Source organism: Hyperolius riggenbachi, chromosome 10 (assembly GCF_040937935.1).
Source record: "Hyperolius riggenbachi isolate aHypRig1 chromosome 10, aHypRig1.pri, whole genome shotgun sequence".
Taxonomy (NCBI): domain Eukaryota; kingdom Metazoa; phylum Chordata; class Amphibia; order Anura; family Hyperoliidae; genus Hyperolius; species Hyperolius riggenbachi.
In genome coordinates, this window is record NC_090655.1 from 96,885,588 (window position 1) to 96,900,230 (window position 14,643).

The 14,643-nt window shown below is 40.7% G+C and overlaps 1 protein-coding gene across 1 annotated transcript in view; it reads left to right on the forward strand.

Moving 5' to 3' along the window:
• Positions 1 to 14,643, forward strand: part of PCDH15 (protocadherin related 15) — a 1,564,441-nt gene that overhangs the window by 1,195,137 nt on the left and 354,661 nt on the right. The window contains exon 25 of the mRNA XM_068257852.1: positions 9,790 to 9,899. Within this exon, the coding sequence (XP_068113953.1) occupies positions 9,790 to 9,899 (110 nt within the window). The remainder of the gene's footprint in view (positions 1 to 9,789; positions 9,900 to 14,643) is intronic.

A 14,643-nucleotide genomic window follows, 5' to 3' on the forward strand; every position in this document is an offset into this window, starting at 1 on the left:
ACCTCTGAAGTCTTGTCCCATGAACCCACCCCCTGAAAACCCTGCATCACTCCACTTCTGCCACTTGGCCCTGCCTCTCCTCTCTCCTCTGAGAAAAAGCCAAGCTATTTACTGCATTAAATTGCCAGGTGTCTTTTCTTGGAGGGGAGGCGGGGCCAAGTGGCGGAAGTGTACTGATGCAGGGTCTTGAGGCGGCTTCGTGGGACAAGACTCCGGAGGTAAATATAACTTTATCACTACTTATCACAATAAACTTATCTAGATCTTGTTTTTTCTGCCACCAATTAGGCTTTCTTTGGGTGGTACATTTTGCTAAGAGCTACTTTACTGTTAATGCATTTTAACAGGAAGAATAAGAAAAAAAACTGAAAAAAATCATTATTTCTCAGTTTTAGGCCATTAGTGTTTTAAAATAATACATGCCTCCATAATTAAAACCCACATATTGTATTTGCCTAATAGGCCCAGGTATTAGACAGCTTAAATTATGTCCCTATCACAATGTATGGCGACAATATTTTATTTGGAAATAAAAGTGCATTTTTTCCGTTTTGCATCCATCCCTTTTTACAAGCTTATAATAAAAAAAAAAAATAGAAATATTTCATCTTTACATGGATATTTAACCTTTTGGGGACCAAGTACGTTGAATCAACGTCCAGCAGGTGGTGCTACCATTCTAACTGGACGTTGATTCAACGTCCGCACTAACGAACCATCCCGACGCGATCATGCGCACTGGAGAGGGGAGAGTAAGCTGTCATATGACAGCTGACATCTCCCCTCAGTGATCAGCAGCCATTGCGTATGGCTGCTGATCACGTGATCACTGTGATCGCCGTCGGATCGTAGTGATCAATTTGACAGCTGCGGTGGTAGGGGGTAAAAGAAGAGGATCCACTCACCTCCCTGCCATTCCCGCGACGATCGGCGCCCACCCCCCACCGCTCTTGTCGGCATCTCTGCTCCTTCTGACATCAGCACCGGGTCCCAGCTTGATGACATCATCAAGCCACGACCCGGAACTGAGCGGCAGTAGGAGCTGAGATGCCGGCCGGAGCGAAGGGATCTGCTGCGGCTCGTCGCTGGAGCCTGGAAGGTGAGTGCTTGCTGCTGACAAGGGGGGACACCTGGCCACACAGAGGGGAGACAGCCCAGCCAGACCCTGCAGGGATCCGGCTGCCTGACCCCCCAAATGCGCCCCCCCTTCTGCAAAAATGCCTGGTCCTGGAGAGGGGTTAGGCGGCCAGTCCCTTAATGGTTAAAAAGTTTAAACCCTTAGGTAAATATTTACAGCTTGTTTTTTATTGTAATGTTTTTGTTTTTTTTTATTAAACATTTTATTTGGGTATTTTTGGGAGGGTGGGATGTAAATCGTAATTTTTTTATGTGAGTATGTGTTTTTTTTTAACATGTAGATGCAGTTTTACTATTTGACAACAAGACGGCAACCTTGAGTTTGTTTACATTACGTCACTCTAAGCGTAACATGTACCCTTAGAGGGACATAGGGGGGGGGGGGCGTAAGAGGCAGAAAGAGCGAGGCTTCCGAGAGAAGCCGTCGCTTTTTCTGCCGGGGAAAGGGATCAATGATCGGGCACCATGTCCCGATTCATTGATCCCCGGGCTAACGAACCGCGGCCCTGGAGTGCGCATGCATGTGCGCGATCGGCTGCGGGAGAGCACATGCGGCCTTTTGGATGCATATCATACATCCAAAAGGCTTAAATAGTTAAGGTTAGGCACTGATAGGAGGGTTCAGTGTTAGCATAGGGTTATGTTTAGCTTTAGTAAAATATCAATATTTCTTGCCATATTTTACTATCATCATTTGCACTTTCAGTAGAATATGGGTAAATTTACATGTACTACTATCTGCTTTTCTGGGTGACCAAATTTTGGGGCACCCTTTTTTGCTGTATGCCCTTCACATTCTCCCCTTAGCTCTGTTTAAATCCCTTTTCTTGGTCCACTTTTCTACATATCCCTATCTGGATCTGGATCTGGATCCCTTTCTGGTCCCTATCTGTATCACCTAAGTGCCAGAGAAAGTACAGCACCAAACAAATGAAATGGTGCCCTGGAGAGCTTACACTTGCCTGTCTAAGTGAAGTAGGGAACAGACTTGTCTTTCAGTTCTCTGTGTGCATTTTTCCACATACTTTCCTGCACACCAATTGTGTTTTTATGCAGGAAAACCACGTTTTTTTCACAGCAGCTGATGTAATTGATAGAGAAAACTGACAAAATGTGCAGTCATCATGCAGAATGTCAATTTTTTTTCTGCATGCAAACAACATATTAAGTGTGAACTAGGCCATTGATTAACATGAGTTCTCAGTTTTTCTGTGCAGAAAACACGCACAAAAACAGTCAAGTGTGTTCCCTGCCTGAAGGTAGCCACAGAGGCACATAGTTGCTGGGGGCTCTCATGCTCTGGCCTGACATGCGGTTGACCTTCTACAGGCTCAGGCTAGATAAGGTTAAATGTGACAATGTGTCAAACCTGCCTCTTCCTCTGGGAAAGCTCATGTTTACACATGTCTCTATCACTGGGACACAGCAAAAACAAAATGGAGAAGAACTCATTGTCCCCAACCATTGTGCTCAGACAGAGAGTAATCAGAGGACACTGTTTTGCTGCCTGATTCTGAGGAGTTGGGGTCCTATACTATGTAGTTTTAAGTTTTTGTTCTTGCATTATACTAAAAGTTTAACAAACTTTTGGGTTATTTAGTGAAGAGCAGCATCACTGGTTGCATGCAATATCTGAATGCATAAAGCTATTGCTGTTCAAAATCTAAATCCATAGAGAAAGTGCATCTTGGCACAATCATGAATGACCTGTTGCATGTGTTCCTCTTATCAGTCAGAGTACTACACACAGCAACTGAAAAATCATGTTTGCCTCCTGTAAAACTTCCAAAGCCAAATATATATTCTGCCAGAGGAATAAATTAAGATAAACACTTCAACGTTTTTCTGGGATCAAGAAAAAAATAAACATTCATGACTGTGAGTACTTATGCAGTGCAGATATATTCAAGGACATGCAAATAGCTATCCCCACATGGCTTTTCAAGGCCACAGAGAGTGAGAGAGAGAGAAAGGTTTGTTCATTTAAATGATTGGTTCATAAAGGAAAGAATTTTAACATTCCAAGCACTCCATACCATTTGCCATCGTACACAGTCAAACTGATGTGACATTGCCTCTCCTTTCTGTCTCCACAATGAAGGTGAAATGTCTAAGTGGCTTTTGTCATGGATTTTTACTTCACAGTACTTAGAGGAGAAGAAAATGGTCTCTAATTTGGAGTCATTTCACCTGTGGTAATTTCTCATTTTCGTAACACGGTCACACAAACTATCTTTCTTCTACCAAATTTAATTCAACATCAGTTTCTTTGAATTCAGATGTGCACATGAAGGCTTACACTGTAACCAGAATGCAATAAAAAACACAGGTGTTTGGGGCGTTTTTTGTCATACTTCGTAACCCCGTATTATATTTTCATTCCCAGTTTAAGGTGAAACTTCCCTGTCCCTAAAAAAAATTGCAATAAACATGTAGCAGTGCTGCAAGTTTTTATATTTTATATAGTAAAAGATTACTCTTCCATTTTAAGTTGCAGTCAACAATCAATTTCTATAACCTGCTATACCAGGGGTCCCCAAACCTTTTTGGTCAAGGGCCGGGTCAACATACTTCGGACTGCTGGGGGGCTAGAGTATACATGAAATGATGTAGAAAAACATAACATTGAGCCTCGGTATTGTAGACAGTGCCTATTAACATAGGCAGCCAGCATGTCTCCCATTTACCAGAGACGATGTTATGCCCCCAACACAGCATGTGCAGATAGTATCCTCCCCAACACATGTGCAGATAGTATCCCCCCAACACAGTATGTGCAGGTAGTATGCCCTCCAACACAGTATGTGCAGATAGTATGCCCTCCAACACAGTATGTGCAGATAGTATGCCCTCCAACACAGTATGTGCAGATAGTATCCCCCCAACACAGTACGTGCAGATAGTATGCCCTCCAACACAGTATGTGCAGGTAGTATGCCCTCCAGCACAGTATGTGCAGGTTGTATGCCCTCCAACACAGTATGTGCAGATAGTATCCCCTCAACACAGTATGTGCAGATAGTATGCCCTCCAACACAGTATGTGCAGATAGTATCCCCCCAACACAGTACGTGCAGATAGTATGCCCTCCAATACAGTATGTGCAGATAGTAACCCCCAACACAGTACGTGCAGATAGTATGCCCTCCAACACCGCATGTGCAGATAGCATGCACTCCAACACAGCATGTGCAGATAGTATGCCCTCCAACACAGTATGTGCAGATAGTATGCCCTCCAACACAGTATGTGCAGATAGTATGCCCTCCAACACAGTATGTGCAGATAGTATGCACTCCAACACAGCATGTGCAGGCCAACACCGCATGTGCAGATAGCATGCACTCCAACACAGCATGTGCAGATAGTATGCCCTCCAACACAGTATGTGCAGATAGTATGCCCTCCAACACAGTATGTGCAGATAGTATGCCCTCCAACACAGTATGTGCAGATAGTATGCACTCCAACACAGCATGTGCAGGTATTATGCCACCAACACAGTGCATATATCGTGACCATAACATAGCAAGTCATATGTGAGCCAAAATGTCACACAATGGCCTTGCCAAAGCCTGGAGCACATTCTCACTCATACAAACACAATTACATAGAAACATATGCAGTGCAATCCTCCATTTCCCCTTCGCAAATAAACCAAAACCGTTCTGAACAGCACTGACCAAATAAATGTGATTATGCTTGCTACAAGTCATCCCCTCCACCCAGTAACCAGATGCTAGCAAATTAACGCTTTCTGGCTTCTATGTGGAAGGGTCGTGCCAGAACTGGCACCAAAATTTCAAGATGCAGCAGACCACATTTATGAGTAATACATTTTGTGTGTGGGGGGCCGGTAAAAAAGCCTCAGGGGGCCGCATTCGGCCCACGGGACTTAGTTTGAGGACCACTGTGCTATACACACAAAACACAACCTCTGTTCTCTAGCCTGGAATCTGTATTGTTTCAGTACAGACAGCTCATGTATTTCTTCTTGCTCCATAATAAATTAGTTGCACATAATAGGTGCAATTGAGGAACTGCCAACATACCCCAAATCAAGGTACATGTTTTGAAACTTGTAGCAATAACAATAACACTTTGTAATGCTAAATTAAAATAAATTAATATTTTTAACCTTCCTTGCATTATGATTATTTCCAGATTTAGGGTCTAAAAGCCATGCAATTTTTTCACAAACTTTTAAACCCTAAAAACAAGAAAAAAAAAACATACCACAGAGAGATCTGTAGAGGCTCCTGCATATAACTCACTCAGGCATGGGATTACCATTCTGAGCTGCAGATTTTTGTCCCAAGCCTGACTCGGGATTACCGCTAAGGAGGTTAACAAAGGTCCCATTTTACTTTAAAGCGGACCCAAACCAAACATTTTTTTAATTCAAAATATTTTGTTGCACCACTCTGACACATACAAAGATAGATAAACACTCCTTCAAGCCTATGAGCATTTCAGTGCATGCTTCTCTTTTCATAACTAGGGTTATACTGGGGGCAGCCATTAGCAATTCCTCCTTTGCCGGACACCTCCTACTCCACCAGTTTGCCAGATTCTGTCCCGGCAATATGAAAGGAAGGGAAGGGTTCCTCCAATAAATGTAAAATATTTTATTTTTGTCATTTGTCTATTTATTATTATACTTTAGAAAATAGATTTTATTTCTAAAATCTTGTATTTTTAATTTGGGTCCACTTTAAAGAGGAACTGTTAGCAATACTATCTCAGAAAAAACCCCCACATATATAAAAAGATAAATATTTGCTCTACTTACATAGCATATGTATTGCACTGTCCACCTTTTGATTTTAGTGATTTTTCTATAGTAAAAAAAGAGAAAATACTTCTTGTCATTCTCCATCTTAATTGTGTCTATTTTGAAGCCAATTATGATGTCATTTCCCCCCTTACTCTCCTCTGCCTGCTTGTGTATGCATTGCCCGCCCTTGTCCCAGTCTTCAGGCAGTCCCACCCAGCTCTGCAATAGAAAGTGCATTGTCTCAGCATGAAAAATATTAGCCAATCAGAGAGTAACAGAGGTGTGGGAGGGGAACGCTGGAGGGAAAGAGGCTTCAGCCAAGCAGGCTGCATTAGTTGAGTGTGAGGGGAAAGTAAAGAAGCAAAAAAAAGACAACCCAGCATGCTCTGCAACTTCCTTTGTGCGGCAGATTTACCAAATAAGAGCCACGGAAACTGGGGAATGTTGTTTTATAGATAAGAAAACTAAGAGTGATTTTTGACTTTTGGATTGCCTGGTTAGCATCCTTTTTACTTGTTTACCAGATAAAAATAAAGAATTGATTTTTTATTTTATGCCCAATCTAATCATAGCAATATTGACTTAGGGCCCATTCACACTAGAAGCGCTTTTCTGAGTGTTTTAATGAAAGTGAATGGGAGCAATTAAAAACAACACGCTAATCAACCGCAAAACACTCAGAAAAGCGCTTCTAGTGTGAATGGGCCCTTGGTGAGTTTTAGTAAACATTTTAATTTATTCAGTAATTCTTGCCCAGATTTGAATATTCTGAGATTTTGGTGATTTTAAAGCATAGTGTGTAAAATTCTCCTAACCCTTGTGATGCTAGTCTTTTTTTTCCTAACTCTAATAATCAGTTATCTTAATCCTAAATCTTCTAACCCTATTCTCCTAACATGCTATGCACTTGCAGTAAAAACCTGCTTCATAGTAGTAGCCAGAGCGGCAGGAGAACCTCGTTTCTGTATATCCTGAACCTGAGGCTAGGAGCACACTTGGCAGAATCCCAGCGTTGCGGAAAACGCATATCTTTTTGCATAGTGAAAGTCTGAGGCATATAAAAAAACACGTTTTACACTGTGCGTTTTTCAATTAGTCAATTAGGATACACACGGCCAATGTATTGCATGCTATTTTAAGCTGATGCTAATTTGGCTGTAACACGCAAGAATATTTAAATTGGACCAATAATATGAAGCTGCAGCTGATTTTTATTAGATCACTATAATTATAAAGGGAGATATGGCTTTTTTTGTGATACACACTTGAATACCTGCTAGTATTCTTCTAAAATGACAATCTGCTTTTGCATTGGAAGAAAATGTCTCGTCCTCGACCTGAAGTGAGAGGGATATGGAGGCTGCCATATTTATCTCCTTTTAAACAATACCAGTTGCCTGGCGTCTTGCTGATCTTTCATGCATCAGTAGTGTTTGTATCATCCACCTGAAATAAGCATGCTCCAAATCCAGTCTAACTTTAGTCTAACATCTGGTCTGCATGTTTCTTTAGGGTCTATGGCTAAAAGTATTAGAAACAGAGGATAAGCAGGACAGCCAGGCATATTACATTATTTGAAAAGGAAATATATATGACAACTTCCATATCCCTCTAACTTCAGGTGTGCTTTGGAGACACAGATCACCAAAAGAGATGTGACAAAAATGCAGCAGCTCTATATAAATGATTAACAACTATAATACGCACATTTCTGGGAGGCTGCAAGAAACAATCCATTGGCATACAGGAAATTAATCCACTTTCGTGCATCATTACACAAATTTTCTAATGTACTAGTAGACCCAAGCCCGTTTAAAAACGGGCTCTAGGTCTGTTTCTGTTAAACTGTGCGCATGTGTGTGCACCCGCCACACATGCAGCTCACACATGCAGCTCACTGGTCCTGTTCTCCAGTCCCAACTGCTGTCCGGGTCCATGCTGCACACATGCGCAGTAGCAAAAAGACCCAGCTACACCGAGATAGTACTACGCAGGGACACAGGGGTTTTATTAGATAGGATACTGTGTGTTGTTTTTTTTTTACAGCTTTAATGTCACCAGTCATTTCTATTTAGTGTGAAGATACTGCCTGTATACTTATCTTGAGCTACACACACACCACACACTGGTAACCATGGCAAATGATAAAGATTGCCTCTGCAAGAATCTTGAAAAAAATCCAGTGTGTGTACAGCGGCACCTGACTATATATCAGACATGCTAGATCTTTAGTGACCCCGACGCCCGAGCACCACCTTATCGCATTGTTCTCCCCACGAGCATTAAAGTCCTTTGTAGTGCGATGCTCATTGTTTCTCCGCCCCCTCCCGAGCAACAGATGTGTCACTAGACTGGAGCCTAGTGACACTTCTCTAAAGCGTTGGCTCTGCACTGTCGTGAAAGGGATTGATTATTGATCCCTGCTAGGCAACAGAAATGACTCAGCTAGTACAGCACTTTAGATATGTGATACATACCATGTGCAAATTACTTTCAAGTGACCTTTTCTGTAGTTATAAGCTTCAATAATGGTGTGTTCTTTGGTATTAGAACAAACCAATTTGAAGACCTGGCGACCCATGGGTCCGTTATATTAACTCTATATCTGCATCTAGAATGTAAATCTCTTTACTCTTTTGTATATTAACTCTATATCTGAGTCTAGAATGTACATCTCTTTACTCTTTTGAATAAATAATAGATTTATCATAAACTTTGACCAGCATTCACAAAGTTTACTAGCCTTTTGCTGCACATGAAGAGGGCACTTATTAATGTTGTCACTCCCTAATTTGAGTACTTATGGCTCATTATATATGAACTACATATTTTTGGCACTGTTACATTCAGTAATGGGATGATTTGCAGACGCTCACAGGAATGAATCAAATCATTCTTCTTATCCATCCGCAATAAATTCTGATGACTATGCATTATTACTAGTTTTACATCAATGTGGAATTGCATATACATCCTTCTAAAAAGTAAATGTCTTGTGCTTTTCTTCCTTTGATTGATTGATGAGGTATCTTTTGATTGAACTGTATAAAAAGATAGTTTTGAAAGTGAATATAGCAACAAAGAGATAGTTAAAAGCTATGGAAGACGGATAATTAAAACATTTGCGCTGATTTCAGCTTTAGGAAGATAAATTATGCCTGACATTGCATAATTCACAGGGTAAAAAAAATCAACAGCTAAACATGTATTTCACCATTTCTGCTTTAAATATTTCACTTTAAAGTAGAATTCCACTTTTGTTAAATATTTCTGTAAATCTTCATTTTTTTTTTCTTTAGCAATTAAAGGTTTTCTTTTTTTGTGCATGAGTAATCAGCTGCATATCAGGTCTTGTTAGGTATTTTGCGTACCTGCACTAAGTGACTGGCAACGCAATGTATACTCTCCAATGGAGGAGTTTAGAGATTTTGGCCCATATGCAATTAACTTTTTTTTCTACCCAAGTTATCTCCCAGGAGATAATTTTCATCTTTTCTTTAAACTTAATTTTCAGCATTTTACAATTGAAAAAGTACCCAAAAATTGGTGAAAAAGTACTATCAAATTTATTTTGAGTATTTTATTGCTTGCTGGTGGCTTAAAAGGCATTTTATAACAGGTTGTGAAAATATCACCTAGGTGAAAACTCTGTGCTATGTGCTCAGAATTGATCTTAAAATAAGTGTATTAATCCTAGTAAGTGAGTTTCACTTTAACACTTTAAGGAATCATTTGAACTGATACACCTCTTAAGTTGTAGATATCCCACTGTTTAATTTATACAAATGTATGGTGAACCAGTACTGTTAAAGCATAATAATAAATAAAAGCATCCCGTATCGTGCATTTAAATACTGTAATATATTCTTTTTCAGACCACCTCCAGTGAGTGAAACTGCCCCAATGGGGACCACTGTTACCGTGGTAATGGCTGCAGCATTAAACCAGACTATCGTATATTCAATCATCTCAGGGAATGATCAAGGTAAAATTCAACTGTCTATTTAAAATGAAGCAGAATAATGAATTTCAAGATATTCCGGATTGTTTACTAAATAAAAAAAAGGCAATTTTCCACTGCGCCAACTAAAGTAGCAATTTCTCCATACATACTTAAGCATTACTTCTTCAAACCAGGACTATAAAAACAACAACATTCTTGGCATATTAAATGCATGCAACAGAACTGACAGTGATGATTTCATAACATTTCACAAGTTAAACCTTAAGAAATAAAGGAGTTGCAGTTCCATATTTTTTTAATTCTAAGCTTCTAAATTCATACCATTGATATTATCTCAGGCACCAATCTTTCCACCAAATCATTTGATGATTCTCCTACCATTCAATCTAATATTTGCAGATTGTTGTAAATTTAAAGTGAACCTGAACTCTTGTACAGGACTGAAGGAAAGCATAGAGAAATGCACCTTGTATGTATTTAAAGAGTTTAGCCTGTCTAATTCCCCCCTCATCTGTGACTAATCACAAGTTGTGATTTGATCTCAGATGAATCAGCTGGCTGCTACGGCAGAGCAGCTAACTAGTAAACACAGGATGGTAACCATATATCTGCTTTCTTGAAAGCAGGACGTAGACATACTGCAGATGTATTGCAGGATTTGTATCAGCTGTAACAAAGAAATGTTTTCTTTAACCACTTGAGGACCTAGGGCTTTCTACCCCTTAAGGACCGGCCACTTTTTTTCCATTCAGACCACTGCAGCTTTCACGGTTTATTGCTCGCTCATACAACCTACCACCTAAATGAATTTTGGCTCCTTTTCTTGTCACTAATAAAGCTTTCTTTTGGTGCTATTTGATTGCTCCTGCGATTTTTACTTTTTATTATATTCAGCAAAAAAGACATGAATTTTGGCAAAAAAATGATTTTTTTAACTTTCTGTGCTGACATTTTTCAAATAAAGTAAAATTTCTGTATACATGCAGCGCGAAAAATGTGGACAAACATGTTTTTGATAAAAAAAAACCCATTCAGTGTATATTTATTGGTTTGGGTAAAAGTTATAGCGTTTACAAACTATCATGTCAAAAAAGAGGAAAAGAGGCCTTGCACATCAATTAAAACTTCACTTTTAATGGAACCAATAAAAGGCATACATATGAGGTGGAAAGAGAGGTACAGGCAGTGAGGGTAGTCGACAGCCGTTTCGCGCCGGTTATGTACAGTGGCGCATCATCAGGACCTGATGATGTGCCACTGTACATAACCGGCGCGAAACGGCTGTCGACTACCCTCACTGCCTGTACCTCTCTTTCCACCTCATAGGAGGTGTAATGTATGCCTTTTATTGGTTCCATTAAAAGTGAAGTTTTAATTGATGTGCAAGGCCTCTTTTCCTCTTTTTTGACATGAACTGTTGCAACTACTTTTTGGCCTTTTGCACTCTGTATGTATAACGGATAGCTATTCCTGTGCACAGAGCCATATTTATTGGACAATAGCGTTTACAAACTATGGTGCAAAAAGTGAATTTTCCCATTTTCAAGCATCTCTGACTTTTCTGACCCCCTGTCATGTTTCATGAGGGGCTAGAATTCCAGGATAGTATAAATACCCCCCAAATGACCCCATTTTGGAAATAAGACATCCCAAAGTATTCACTGAGAGGCATAGTGAGTTCATAGAAGATATTATTTTTTGTCACAAGTAAGCGGAAAATGACACTTTGTGAGAAAAAAAAAAAAAGTTTCCATTTCTTCTAACTTGCGACAAAAAAAAATGAAATCTGCCACGGACTCACCATGCCCCTCTCTGAATACCTTGAAGGGTCTACTTTCCAAAATGGGGTCATTTGTGGGGTGTGTTTACTGTCCTGACATTTTGGTGGGTGCTAAATTGTAAGCACCCCTGTAAAGCCTAAAGGTGCTCATTGGACTTTGGACCCCTTAGCGCAGTTAGGCTGCAAAAAAGTGCCACACATGTGGTATTGCCGTACTCAGGAGAAGTAGTATAATGTGTTTTGGGGTGTATTTTTACACATACCCATGCTGGGTGGGAGAAATATCTCTGTAAATGACAATTTGTTAATTTTTATAACACACAATTGTCCATTTACAGAGATCTTTCTCCCACTCAGCATGGGTATGTGTAAAAATACACCACAAAACACATTATACTACTTCTCCTGAGTACGGCGATACCACATGTGTGGCACTTTTTTGCACCCTAACTGCGCTAAAAGGCCCAAAGTCCAATGAGTACCTTTAGGATTTCACAGGTCATTTTGAGAAATTTAGTTTCAAGACTACTCCTCACGGTTTAGGGCCCCTAAAATGCCAGGGCAGTATAGGAACCCCACAAATGATCCCATTCTAGAAAGAAGACACCCAAAGGTATTCCGTACGGAGTATGGTGAGTTCATAGAAGATTTTATTTTTTGTCAAAAGTTAGCGGAAAAAGACACTTTGTGAAAAAACACAATTAAAATCAATTTCCGCTAACGTGTGACAAAAAATAAAATCTTCTATGAACTCGCCATACTACTAACGGAATACCTTGGGGTGTCTTCTTTCTAAAATTGGGTCATTTGTGGGGTTCCTATACTGCCCTGGCATTTTAGGGGCCCTAAACCGTGAGGAGTAGTCTTGAAACGAAATTTCTCAAAATGACCTGTGAAATCCTAAAGGTACTCATTGGACTTTGGGCCCTTTAGCGCAGTTAGGGTGCAAAAAAGTGCCACACATGTGGTATCGCCATACTCGGGAGAAGTAGTACAATGTGTTTTGGGGTGTATTTTTACACATACCCATGCTGGGTGGGAGAAATACCTCTGTAAATGGACAATTGTGTGTAAAAAAATCAAAAGATTGTCATTTACAGAGGTATTTCTCCCACCCAGCATGGGTATGTGTAAAAATACACCCCAAAACACATTATACTACTTCTCCCGAGTACGGCGATACCACATGTGTGGCACTTTTTTGCACCCTAACTGCACTAAGGGGCCCAAAGTCCAATGAGTAACTTTAGGATTTCACAGGTCATTTTTGTTTCAAGACTACTCCTTGCGGTTTAGGGCCCCTAAAATGCCAGGGCAGTATAGGAACCCCACTAATGACCCCATTTTAGAAAGAAGACACCCCAAGGTATTCCGTTAGGAGTATGGTGAGTTCATAGAAGTTTTTATTTTTTTTGTCACAAGTTAGCGGACATTGATTTTAATAGTTTTTTTCACAAAGTGTCATTTTCCGCTAACTTGTGACAAAAAATAAAATCTTCTATGAACTCACCATACTCCGTACGGAATACCTTTGGGTGTCTTCTTTCTAGAATGGGGTCATTTGTGGGGTTCCTATACTGCCCTGGCATTTTAGGGGCCCTAAACCGTGAGGAGTAGTCTTGAAACCAAATGTCGCAAAATGACCTGTGAAATCCTAAAGGTACTCATTGGACTTTGGGCCCCTTAGCGTACTTAGGGTGTAAAAAAGTGCCACACATGTGGTACCGCCGTACTCAGGAGAAGTAGTATAATGCGTTTTGGGGTGTATTTTTACACATACCCATGCTAAGTGGGAGAAATATCTCTGTAAATGACAATTGTTTGATTTTTTTACACACAATTGTCCATTTACATAGAAATTTCTCCCACCCAGCATGGGTATGTGTAAAAATACACCCCAAAACACATTATACTACTTTTCCTGAGTACAGCGGTACCACATGTGTGACACTTTTTTGCAGCCTAGGTGCGCTAAGGGGCCCAACGTCCTATTCACAGATCATTTTGAAGCATTTGTTTTCTACACTACTCCTCGCGGTTTAGGGGCCCTAAAATGCCAGGGCAGTATAGGAACCCCACAAGTGACCCCATTTTAGAAAGAAGACACCCCAAGGTATTCTGTTAGGTGTATGGCGAGTTCATAGAAGATTTTATTTTTTGTCACAAGTTAGTGAAAAATGACACTTTGTGAAAAAAAACCAATAAAAATTAATTTCCGCTAACTTTTGACAAAAAATAAAATCTTCTATGAACTCGTCATACACCTAACAAAATACCTTGGGGTGTCTTTTTTTCTAAAATGGGGTCACTTGTGGGGTTCCTATACCGCCCTGGCATTTTACAGGCCCAAAACCGTGAGTAGTCTGGAAACCAAATGTCTCAAAATGACTGTTCAGGGGTATAAGCATCTGCAAATTTTGATGACAGGTGGTCTATGAGGGGGCGAATTTTGTGGAACCGGTCATAAGCAGGGTGGCCTTTTAGATGACAGGTTGTATTGGGCCTGATCTGATGGATAGGAGTGCTAGGGGGGTGACAGGAGGTGATTGATGGGTGTCTCAGGGGGTGGTTAGAGGGGAAAATAGATGCAATCAATGCACTGGGGAGGTGATCGGAAGGGGGTCTGAGGGGGATCTGAGGGTTTGGCCGAGTGATCAGGAGCCCACACGGGGCAAATTGGGGCCTGATCTGATGGGTAGGTGTGCTAGGGGGTGACAGGAGGTGATTGATGGGTGTCTCAAGGTGTGATTAGAGGGGGGAATAGATGCAAGCAATGCACTGGCGAGGTGATCAGGGCTGGGGTCTGAGGGCATTCTGAGGGTGTGGGCGGGTGATTGAGTGCCCTAGGGGCAGATAGGGGTCTAATCTGATAGGTAGCAGTGACAGGGGGTGATTGATGGGTAATTAGTGGGTGTTTAGGGTAGAGAATAGATGGAAACACTGCGCTTGGGTGGTGATCTGATGTCGGATCTGCGGGCGATCTAT